General features: G+C 37.1%; 1 protein-coding gene across 1 annotated transcript in view; it reads left to right on the top strand.

Annotated features, from left to right (window-relative positions):
- The window catches only part of LOC139942760 (uncharacterized), a 34,476-nt gene extending 24,017 nt beyond the window's left edge, over positions 1–10,459 (top strand). The window contains exons 6-16 of the mRNA XM_071939551.1: positions 1,679–2,013; positions 2,575–2,713; positions 2,976–3,292; positions 3,609–3,747; positions 4,651–4,967; positions 5,608–5,749; positions 6,955–7,289; positions 7,911–8,049; positions 8,967–9,175; positions 9,526–9,661; positions 10,176–10,459. Coding sequence (XP_071795652.1) covers positions 1,679–2,013; positions 2,575–2,713; positions 2,976–3,292; positions 3,609–3,747; positions 4,651–4,967; positions 5,608–5,749; positions 6,955–7,289; positions 7,911–8,049; positions 8,967–9,175; positions 9,526–9,661; positions 10,176–10,459 — 2,492 coding nt within the window. The remainder of the gene's footprint in view (positions 1–1,678; positions 2,014–2,574; positions 2,714–2,975; positions 3,293–3,608; positions 3,748–4,650; positions 4,968–5,607; positions 5,750–6,954; positions 7,290–7,910; positions 8,050–8,966; positions 9,176–9,525; positions 9,662–10,175) is intronic.
- Positions 10,460–12,439: the final 1,980 nt, after the last annotated feature.

Below are 12,439 nucleotides of genomic sequence, written 5' to 3'. Positions count from 1 at the left end.
ACTGATCTAAACTGTAAAAAAAACAAAAAACTTATAGGGCCTATATCGTGTACGGCAGCAGCGATTGCTGAGACCTGGGCTGAATCAAGATGTTGTTTTTTTTTTGTTCTAAGATAGCTGCTGTTATTGAGCATCTCATTTGTTTTCCACAGAGATTCCGTGGAAATACAGATCGGTATACCAGAGTAACCAACATGTTCAATAAGGAAGTCAGAGCACGCTACATCCGCATCACACCAACTGGGTATGGAGGCGATCGTCCTGGGTTGCGTATTGAACTCCTTGGATGTAATGGTAAAGTCATAAAAAAAAAAAAAATATTTTAATATTTATCAACCCCGTTGATTTTTATAACAACAACTGACAACAACATAACCATAAATTATTCTTTAATTTGGTTTGTTGAAACTTTGATTTATAATTTAAAAGGCCTACGTCTCATATTTTAGGCAAAAACCTACTGAATTCAAATTTATCTCATTCAACAGAATTGTTACAATATTATAGAAAATCGCTGCAAATACTTTTGCCTTTTATCTAAACATGTGTGATCTGAACAAGTATTACAGGCAAATTTATACTTGTATATACTTGTATATTTTGATTAACAAATAACGACTATTAGCGAAATTCAAGGACTAAATACAACCGCTTTGGGGTGTACCTCTTATAGTGAGCCCTCTGCAGTTTTATAAAAGTGTATTAATTTATTTCCTCCTGGCTTAACTGTATTAATTGGAATATAAATATGTTATTGCCTGTTTTACAACGTTACTGTGGAAACAATAAACCTTTAACCTTAAACCTAACTAATAAAAATAATAAACTACAACCCGTTTTTATAGCGCTTTTTACACCCGGAGGCCGTCCCAAAGCGCTTCGCATTATTATCCCTGGTCACTAGGCCTTAACTCACTCCTTAAACTATTTCAATCCCTAGTAAGTGGAGAGTATACAGCCTGTTCACCGTTAAAATGCGCTACTCTGCTAGTAAAACCAATCACAAGAACCATCTCTGCCCTCATCCACAGGTACCCATTTACCCCTGGGTGGAGAGTGGCAATTACAGTTAAGTGTCTTAGTCAGGGACACAATTAGCGTAACGACCGGGATTCTAACCCACACTCTGCTGAACAGAAGTACCAGAGCTTGAGTTCGGTGCTCTATCCGCTCGGCCATGACACCTACGATTCATTTTCAATTTGAGAAAACATTGTTATGTCAATGGCGGTAAAGTCATTGCTTGTTTTTCCGGAAAAAAACCCATACTGTGACAGGAATTCGCACAATTCATTATAAAACATATGCACTTCGATTAAAGCCATTGGACCCTTTAGGTAAACAGTATTGTCCAAGGTCCACACTTCGTGTATCACAACTTCTTTATCAAATAACAAACCTGTGAAAATTTAGGCTCAATCGGTCGTCGGAGTCTGGAGAAAATTACGGGAAAACCCACCCGTGTATCCGCGCGTTTCGCTAACGACAATTGATATTGTTTTACTGTTTTCTCAAAAAGTAAAGCATTTCATGGAGTTATATTTCAAGGGAAGTCTTGCACCACTACCTTCTGTAAACCCTGTAAGTTATTTGTAAATCTGGGAACTTTTTTTTCTGTACCGAAAGGGTCCAATGGCTTTAACATATTATTGTGTTACCTTTGTTATAACTGATACAGAACGCTTCTTTTGTTTGGATCGTCTCGGAATGGGAGATGGCAGCATTCCAGACTTCAAGATCACAGCATCAAGTACTAAACAGAGGGATGATGGGAACTGTCAACCAAGCAATGCACGACTCACTCAATCAGCAAACAGTCATACTATTGGCTGGTGCCCTGATCCTAATGACATCAACCCATGGCTACAGATTGATCTCGAAAGTAATGTCATAGTAGAGGGACTTATGATGCTGCAGGGATCTGATCAGGGAACCAGTGAAGATATGAGTCATGGGTACCGGCTGGAGTACAGTGATGACCAGAGCACTTGGCATACTATGGGTCCAGCACAGGTAAGAACATTAAACATGTTTATTGTAAACTGATTATTGGGACCTAAGTATGTCAACCTTTCAAGCTTCTTAAGTCTGCTTTAATTCGCACCTTCTCGCATTTTGCTCCTCACACCCGGAATGCACTCACCATCTCACTCAGGGAGTCAGACTTTCAACGCAAATTCGAGAAGAGTATCACAAATATTTTTACCCAATGTAACATGCTGTGTTCTTGATGAATTGGCGCTTTATAATGGTTTCACAAATCCATTAAGTTCGACTCTAACAACTGACAAGCAAAACTATTCAAACGGATTTGGTTGATCTTGTTCAACTTGTTTGTGGACAACCACAATGTCGCTGTGCCAAAGATAGTTTAGTAAGCTTATATGGCTACTTTTTAACTACACATTTTGTATTTTGTTTAAATCAGACTCATGGTCTCAATTAGACTGTTGTGACATGCCAAAAAATAAATTGATAATTCTGCTTTGCTAAGTTAATATTTTTTTTTTTTTACTAGTGACATGTTATTTGATGGAGATAGCATCATAATTTGAAGTTTTTGTTTCTTAACAGATTCTCCGAAAAAACACCGCAGCAGACTCGGTAACTACCAGCATGTTCCATCCACCAATCACTGCTCGTTATATCCGCATCACACTAAACCAGACTGATGGCTCTCTGTGGATACGTGTTGAACTACTAGGGTGCAAAGGTTAGTTCTTTTAATTGTTATTTTTTTAAAGAACAAATTGTAAAGTATTTGTTTGTAAATCACTTACTGTGTTTTGACGGGCCTGTTCTCAATTACTAAGTTGCTTTATGTTAACGTTTCAAAACCGCCATTCAATTTAACATTAAATGTTGACACAATTAAATATGTTAGTTGACTCCGGGCAGAAATCTAAACGAAGCTATTATTAATTCAAAAGTTACTTACAATAATTAAAGGCTAAATTGTCTTTGTTTCTTTCCAGTTGGAAGATATTGTGGACACAAACTAGGAATGGAAGACGGGAGTATTCCCGATGATAAGATCACAGCATCTAGTCAATATGATTACCGGTATCCGCCAAGCAATGCACGACTGAATCTGAAGGGTTGTTGGGGACCAGCTGAAGAACAATTCGATGGCTCATGGCTTCAAATAGATATGAGTTTAGAGCCTGTGCATATCGAGGGTGTCGTCACACAGGGCAAGCCAGACGGTGGTTACTGGGTGACACACTACCAGGTGCAATACAGCATTAATAGCACTGCATGGCTGTATGTCAATGGGAACTCTACTCCACAGGTAAGAGTACTCGGCAAAGACACCTTCCATCCAAACATGTATACCTTAAAAACATAGACACTCCAATCAAGCTGTTTTATGTACAACTATTATTCATGACCAAGGTCTTAACTATCGTTTGTATTTCTTTATTTTTTCCACCCCTTTTTTTACAGACGTTCATTGGCAACACTGATAGAAACACCCCAGTTACTAATATTCATTAAAAACATAGACACTCCAATAATGCAGTACAGCCATTATTTATAACCAAAGTGTTAAATATAGTTTGTATGTATTATTGTCTCCACCTCTGATTTGTATTTCCTTTTTACAGACATTCATTGGCAACATTGATAGAAACACCCCAGTCACCAATAGATTCCAGCAGCATATTCAAGCACGGTACATCCGAATCAGACCAACAAACTGGAATAAAGCCCCGGCCCTACGAATTGAACTCCTTGGCTGCAGAGGTATTGTTTCAATCAATCTCACTATAAAAGGATTGTGGTACTTTTTGTAACACAAAACACAAAGTCTATTGATTTACATTTACATTTAACTTACACAGATTGATGTCAGTAGAAAGCTTATATAAAAAACACTACTTGCTGATGTGCTGTAATTTTTAAGAAATGAGTAAAACAATGTCATGAAAATACGTTGTACATTCTAAAACAATACCAAGGGAAGCTTTCTACAATTTTATTTTCAAACTGTGTAAATCTGATGACATTTTTGTGTCGTCCTAAAAAAAGTACACAGACCCTTAAAACGAGACACGCCTATTCTGATTTCGAACGAAAGTCTATAAATATCATCTAAAAAGTAACTAGAAAATAATTTATTGCCAGACTTGCACAGAACACTGCACATAACAAATTCGGTGCATCAGCTGCAAACCTACAGCCTAGAATACTAACGTATTGAGTCAGTGGCTGCAAAGGTAAAGGATATCATTTACTGATGTATGCTTTTGACCACTCACCAGGGTATCCAAGAATACGAAGTCATACAATTGAGACATTCAAAACTGTACTCGTTTGTGAGTTGAGCCAGTATAAATAAAGTACAATGCAAAATATAGAAATGGGAACAAAAATCGTAAAATCAGAATATGTTTGCAGTCAACCTCACTCCCCTTCAAAGTTATTGCAAACAATTAGACTACACCTTAGATACTGTTATGAAAATGTAATATATAGTCTAGGCAAAATAAAATGCGTTTATGAGGTAAACCGCGGTCTCAATAAGAATTAATTAAATTTAAACAATTCTGAGGTCAACAAGACCAACTTCAAAATTCGCAATTTGTTTTTAATGTTTTCACTAAAGGCTGGCTTGATGGAACACTATGAATTTGTTTATTTTCTCAGATCATGAAGTTTGTCAGCAGAAGCTTGGAATGGGAGATGGTACCATCCCTGATGGAAACATAACGACATCGTCTACTGGTTACTGCAGCGAAAACCATTACGGACGGCTAGATGTGTTCGGTGGCTGGTTTCCCACATGGAATGACAAAGACCGTGCTTGGTTCCAGGTTGATTTAAAGCACCCGGTATTGATTCAAGGTGTTGTTACACAGGGTAACAACGACAGATGGTACTGGGTTACAGAGTTCATCGTATCTTACAGAGACGATGAGCAAGACCTGCGCTTCGTAGGAGGGACAAATGAGGACAGTGCACAGGTAGCTAGGACGTCATACCTAAATGACAGAAAACCTTTACATGTAGAATATTGTATAAATCAAAAACACCACATGTAATGTATCAGGGAGATTATATTGTTTCTTAATGAATTCACTGAAACTGGCAAGTTCACTATTCCTTCAAAGTCAATCATTCTTTTGTACAGTGTTTACATATGTCTATAGCATTTTTACAAGTATGAACAAAAGGAACGTTTAAACCAGATTCTGCATGACATTTTTGATAAAAGAGTGTTCCTCAGAACAACGAGCGGCAGCACGTTTCACACAAATAAACTGCAGTAATAACCGTCTGCATTTATTTAGGAATCCCAATTCTCTAGAAGACGATCAGAGCATACTGATCGAAACGTCTCGTTGAAACTAACGGTTCTTTTTAGAACCAGCCCAACTAATTTATAGATATTCGTTACATGGTGTTACCGCAAACCTTTCCATACCTTAATCCACCATGCACAATTTCAAATCCTACTAATCTAAACTGTAAAAAAAAACAAAAAAACATATAGGGCCTTTATCGTGTCCGGAAGCAGCGATTCTTGAGACCTGGGTGGAATCAAGATGTTTTGTTTGTTCTAAGATAGCTGCTGTAATTGAGCATCACATTTGTTTTCCTCAGAGATTCCCTGGAAATACAGATCGGTCTACCAGAGTTGCTAACATGTTCAATAAAGAAATCAGAGCACGCTACATCCGCATCACACCAACTGGGTATCGAGTCAGACGTCCTGGGTTGCGTATTGAACTCCTTGGATGTAATGGTAAAGTCGTAAAAAATATTTATTTATCAATCCCGTTGATTTTTTATAACAACTGACAACAACATAACCATCAATTATTCTTTAATGTGGTTTGTTGAAAGTTTGATTTTCAATTGTAATGGCCTACGTCTCATATTTTAGACAACACTAAATTCATATTGATCTCATTTGACAGATTTGACATTTGCATAAACAATCGCTGCAAATACTTCTAATTTTTATCTAAACATGTATCATTTAAACATGTTTTACATCGTCGGTCGCACCACGAACTGACCTAACTCGTTCACTGTTTTAATAAACGTGTTCAGAGAAAATCACGATTGAAGTTGCACTACTTTTGACACTGCTGTTTCGGAGTCTGCTTACCAACTTTATTGTATTATTTTATGACGAAAACAAAGCTGAATACTTTATTCATACAGAACTATCAATGTGTTTTAATCCCTAAAACTATTTTAATAAGTAATTAATTCCTAAACAGATAGGTCACTTTGTGAAATTGAAAATTTCATTTTTGCCTGCAGCGCGCTGTGTACAAACCAATGCGTAAGAGAGACGTATCGAGATAGGTCACTTCGTGAAATTACTACGCTCCCCAGTTAGGTCACTTCGTGGTGCGAAAATTTGCACGCGCGCCATGATCGCGCGCGCTGTAGCGCATAGTTTAACCATTGGTAAAGCGACGTATCTAGATAGGTCACTTTGTGAAATGACAAAATGGCAAGTCCAGCGATGCGTCGTTTATACTAATTAGTGTAATTACCAAACTATTACATATTAGGCACTGAAACTTGCTGATAATGTTAACAGCATTGACTTTGTCAATAATTTGTTTTAAAACAAATTTGCGAAAATGTGTGATTTTGTGTCAGTTAGGTCAGTTCGTGGTCCGACCGACGACATGCAAATGATAATTCTACTTAATACCTGTATATTTAATTTTGATTAAGCAAATAAAAACTCAAGGGCTAAATACAACCGCTTTAGGGGTGTACCTCTTAGTAAGCCCCCCCTGCAGTTTTATAAAAGTGTATTCATTTTCAATTTGAGAAAACATTGTTATGTCAGTGGCGGTAAAGTCACTAGCTTGTTTTTTTTTTCGAAAAAAAAACATACTGTGACCGGAATTCGCACAATACATTGTAAAACAAATGTACTTCGATTAACATATTAATGTGTTGCCTTTATTATAACTGACCCAGAACGCTTCTTTTGTTTGGATCGTCTCGGAATGGGAGATGGCAGCATTCCAGACAACAGAATCACAGCATCAAGTACACAGCAGAGGGAAGATGGTAACTGTCAACCAAGCAATGCACGACTCACTCAATCAGCAAACAATCATACTAATGGCTGGTGCCCTGATCCTAATGACATCAACCCATGGTTACAGATTGATCTAGGATCTAAAGTCACAGTAGAGGGAATTATGATGCTGCAGGGATCTGATCAGGTAATCAATGAAGATGTGAGTCATGGGTACAGGCTGGAGTACAGTGATGACCAGAGCACTTGGCATACTATGGGTTCAGCACAGGTAAGAACATACATGTTTAATGTAAACTGATTAGGTTATTGGAACTTAATAGTCAACCTGTCAAGCTTCTTAAGTCTGCTTCCATTCGCACCTTCTCGCGTTTTGCTCCTCACACCCGGAATGCACTCACAATCTCAATCAGAAAGGGAGTCAGACTTTCCATGCAAATTCGAGAAGTGTATTAAACATTATTTTTACCCACTATAACACGCTGTGTTCTTGATGAATTGGCGCTTTATAATGGTTTCACAAATCCATTAAGTCCGAATCTAAGAACTGACAAGCAAATTCTATTCAAACGGATTTGGTTGATCTTGTTCAACTTGTTTGTGGGCAACCACAAAGTCGCTGTGCCAACGATAGTTTAGTTTGAGCTTTTATGGCTATTAACTACACATTTGTATTTTGTTTAAATCAGACTTATCGTCTCGAAATCAGTTTAACTGTTGTGATATGCACAGTTGAATTGATTTCGAGACGATAAGTCTGATTTAAACAAAATACAAAATTTGTAATGATAATTCTGCTTTGCTAAGTTAAATGTTTTTGTTGTTGTACGAGTGAGTGACATGCTATTTGATGGGGATAGCATCATAATTTGTAGTTTTTGTTTCTTAACAGATTCTCCGAAGAAACACAGCAGCAGACTCGGTAGCTACCAGCATGTTCCATCCACCAATCACTGCTCGTTATATCCGCATCATACTAAACCAGACTGATGGCTCTCTGTGGATACGTGTTGAACTACTAGGGTGCAAAGGTTAGTTCTAACGTGATGTCTCAGACACATTGTCTTGTCAAAAAATGTATATTCGTCTAAATGTAACAGTGAACTGATTGTGAAAAATGTGTATATACAAAACCAAAGAACCAAACCAAACACAGCAATATTTTAAACATTGAAGGATTACGTTGCCTTGGATCGGACGAGTTTGTCTATAAAAATTGTTTGAAACCACTTGTTGGAAAATGCATGTGGTTAGAATAAAATGATCCACACAAGTATCACTCAATATTGCACGGTTTCCATTTGATGTCGCGAACTAACACGGTCGGGCATTTGTGGGAGTCATAGTTTTGACTCCCATAAATGGCCGAGGCATATTTGTGAAGATCATTATATGATGGAACATCTTTCTAACCATATCGGTTATATAAAAAAACGGTCACAGGACGCTTTTCAAAGACCAACTCGACCGATCCACGGCAATGTTTTCCTTTAATAAGGTGATTGATAAAGATACAATTTACAATTTTAAATGTACAGTTTGAATGAGTTTTGCTCAGCTTTTTGAAGCAACTTACAACTCTAAAACCAAGATTTTTCTCGAATAGTTAAGGTGAATTCACGTTTTGTGAATGGCAATAGCACCTTATTTTAATTGATAAACGAAACTTTTTTCCTCACAAACTTTGGATCTGAGAATTGGTTCTTTCGATAATGTCTCTCCGTTTTGTTCTCTTATTATGGACAAGTGTTTTTGCTTTAATTGGTGACCTTTTAAATTATAATGTACGCATGAGGTTTTTTTGTTTATGAAGTAAGTATTTCTGAGCTCAATTGATCAACCAAAACAGTATTTGTTTATTTAACTCACGAACCAGAGCCCAGTTTCAGCCTATCGTGTTATAGAGAAGCCTTTCATGTAGAAATCAATCAAATGTTTGTATTTACAGTAAGCTGGGTATGTGGACAACGCCTTCTTAAGGAAGCCCATATTACAGACAAATCACCACGGCTTCAGATTGACCTGCTGTCGGTAACTCTAGTTGAGGGAGTCATAGCTCAAGGGACAAATGAACCGTCATTTCAAGTAGAATACAGCCTTGATAACGTTACTTGGGTCTATGTTAGCCAACAGGGAGCACCTGAAGGAGAACCTCAGGTAAATGGTTCTGCCATTGCACAAATAAAATTGGTTTTGTAAAGAGGCACACCAGCTGAATTGGGCTATTTGGGCTACAACATAGACTAAGATAATAACTTCAAAGGTCACCCAGGAATGGAGAAGAGCAGTCACTATAAAAAAATATGTTTTATGACCTTACACCACTAAAGTGCGTATACGGTGAGCCGGTGTGCCTCTTTAAATTGACGAGTTATGGTAGTCCCGGAAGCTCGTACGCACAAGGAACATTGCAACATTATGAACAATGTTTTACTCTGTGACTAAATAAAAGTACAGGTATAAACCAAATTTGCCTTAATCATGCTTTTCTATCTCCTGTTCTACAGACATTCCATGGTAACACTGAGCAATCCCCACCGCTAACCAACGTGTTTAAGCAGCCGATCCGAGCACGTTTCATCCGTGTCACTCAAACAGACGTCGGATATCCAGCTGTTAGCATTGAACTCGTTGGATGCAGAAGTAAGTTCCTCGAAAGTTATAACCCAACTGAACTGTAATTCAAACAGCGTGTGCTGTTTTTGGCTTTAATCTTAATACATAAACTAATACAAACGATCTGAAACGTGTATAAAACCATGGAGGAATAAATGTATTCCTCCATGATAAAACAAACCGTTAACTAAAGTGTTTGAAACAGTGTATAGCCTGCTAATTTACACCTTTGAAATAACACGCGTGCAGTAACTTTTTTCGAAAAAAAAGCTTACCAGACATTAAAAATTGCTGACTTAATTTTTGAAAAAGTACGTGAATCCTTTAAAAGTGCATCAAATAATACTCGTGGATAATTTCTTATTTCTCGAAAACTACGTTACTTCAGAGGCAGCCGTTTATCACAATGTGTTACTGTCAACAGCTCACCAATACTCGTTAACAAGTAAGGTTTTATGCTAATAATTATTTGTAGTAATTGCCAATAGTGTCCACTGCCTTTAAAGAGCATCAAATGTTTGTATCCTTTTTGTTTTTCCAGATGATATTCTTGAGACTGCCAACAATCAAGCCTTCAGCATTAACCATCACACAGATAATAACCAAAACGGAACAAACTGCCCGGATCTGAATAGTGAAGGAGGATGGTGGTTTAATAGATGCTCTGGTATACCTGGTGTAGATAATAACCTTAATGCTGAATATATCCAACCTGGTGATACTAAGGGTCCATACAAACGAGTTATTAGAGCTACTGAATGGAATGGGTCTCGTATTGTAAAGACTGAAATCAAAATACGCCGCCAATCTCCACCTCGTGGCTAAACATATTTCAGCATGAAAATTTGCCAAGCCAATTGACAGTCAAATGATTAGGAAACGCACAATCGCATCTTGGTGCGTTTATTTGTCAAATTGAAAAGCTGTTTGGCATCGTCTTAAACATGTGTTACAAAAATCCATTTAAAATTTGGTCTTTCACCGTCAAAAGATCAATAAACGCAGACTAGTATGTTTGTGCATTATTTATCATACTCACATACGGTTTGCAATACAAGATGGCGACTTTTCATGACAAAAAGGGTTATTCAATACGGTTTATCAGCTAAAACAAATCGAACGCAGCATGACTGGTAACCTGGTGTTTTACTTGGCTCATAAATGTTAAACACTATTTTTGCTAAACGTTTACTCACCGTCAAGTACATGTACACTCATTTAAACAGATGCAAGCTCACACACCAATGAGAGCGGACTACTTGCCCTATGACTTGTTTATTCTTTTATGAGATGCAAAGCTTTACTATGATTGTAGAGTATATCAACCGCAGCCCGAAGTTAAATTGACATTCACATTGAGTAAGAACCGATTTGCGGTTTGGAGTTATACGGCGTATTCAGATCAAGCTCTTAGTGTGGTGTGGCTTTCGGATGAAACTATATTTTTAGATATCTAAATTGAATTTGCCAGGTTTGCCCTAAAATCTTTATTTCTTCATATAGAGCACTTATTAAGCGTTGTTTCAACCAAAGTAATAGTGAATTGTATTTCCTAGATAGCTGCTGAAACCATCTTTAAAATTCAGAAAAAGTTATCACATTAAAGCCATTGGACCCTTTCGGTAAATAGTGTTGTCCAATGTCCACACAAATAACAAACCTGTGAAAATTTAGGCTCAATCGGTCATCGGAGTCGGGAGAAAACAACGGGAAAACCCACCCTTGTTTCCTCGCGTTTCGCCGTGTCATGACATGTGTTTAAAACAAATCCGTAATTCTCGTTAACGAGAATTTATATAGTTTTGCTGTTTTCTCAAAAAGTAAAGCATTTCATGGAATAATATTTCAAGAGAAGTCTTTCACCATTACCTTCTGTAAACCCTGTAAGTTATGTGTAAATCTGTGAACCAAAAGGTTTTTCTGAACCAAAAGGGTCCAATGGCTTTAATGTAAAGTTAAATAAACTTTTCGTACACAAAGGGATACCTAAAAACAAACTGCTAAACAAGTTACAGTAACATTACGGTTTAGGGGAAACACAGGTAGAAATGAATTTATGGGCAATGAATGGGGTTTAACTTAAGGAAAACAAAACCTTTGTAATTAATTTGAATTTTACAGAGTTCCAATTTTAAGAATGGTTTTTTGTAGAGGTTGATGTAAACAACACATTTAAAAGGGTTTTATAAATATATCGAACGGATTATTTAACTATTTAGCACAATTCGGAAGGAAGAAGTATTAAGTAATTAGCATTGCCGCTTTAAACAATTATAACTTTAGATAAATGTTCAGCGACTTTATCAAAATCACGCAAATGTAATACTTTGACTGTTAATTTCTACAAACAAAACGGCATAGCGTTTTGTCCCTTTTTACCGAGCTTAATCTAACTTGTCAAACAGCAGTATCAAACCATGCGTACCATGGTAAAATAAAACAGTTGTCATGGTAATACTTTAACCTTTTGAGTTTGTTCACCTGTATCAGTTACTTTAAAACAAGTCTCTTAAAACAAGTCAATAACTTTGTGGTTATCAAAATTCCCCTAATACTCTGAAGGAAGATTATTACATTGTGTTCCCATGCTTAATTCTCGAGGGGGCTAATGTCATTTCGTTAGATATACTGTAAGGACCTTTTCACACGAGGCCATTTTACATGGAGGCAAACCAACTACAGTGAATGTTACAGGACTACTTTGGTGCAAATTTGTCAAACAATGCAGTTCCGTTCCCAGTTGGACAAACGACTTAGCATGGCAAGGGCACGATTTCTTCTTGAAATTCGAAAAGAAACCTTCAA

Source organism: Asterias amurensis, chromosome 10, assembly GCF_032118995.1.
Source record: "Asterias amurensis chromosome 10, ASM3211899v1".
Taxonomy (NCBI): Eukaryota; Metazoa; Echinodermata; class Asteroidea; order Forcipulatida; family Asteriidae; genus Asterias; species Asterias amurensis.
This window is presented reverse-complemented; position numbering and strand designations above follow the sequence as displayed.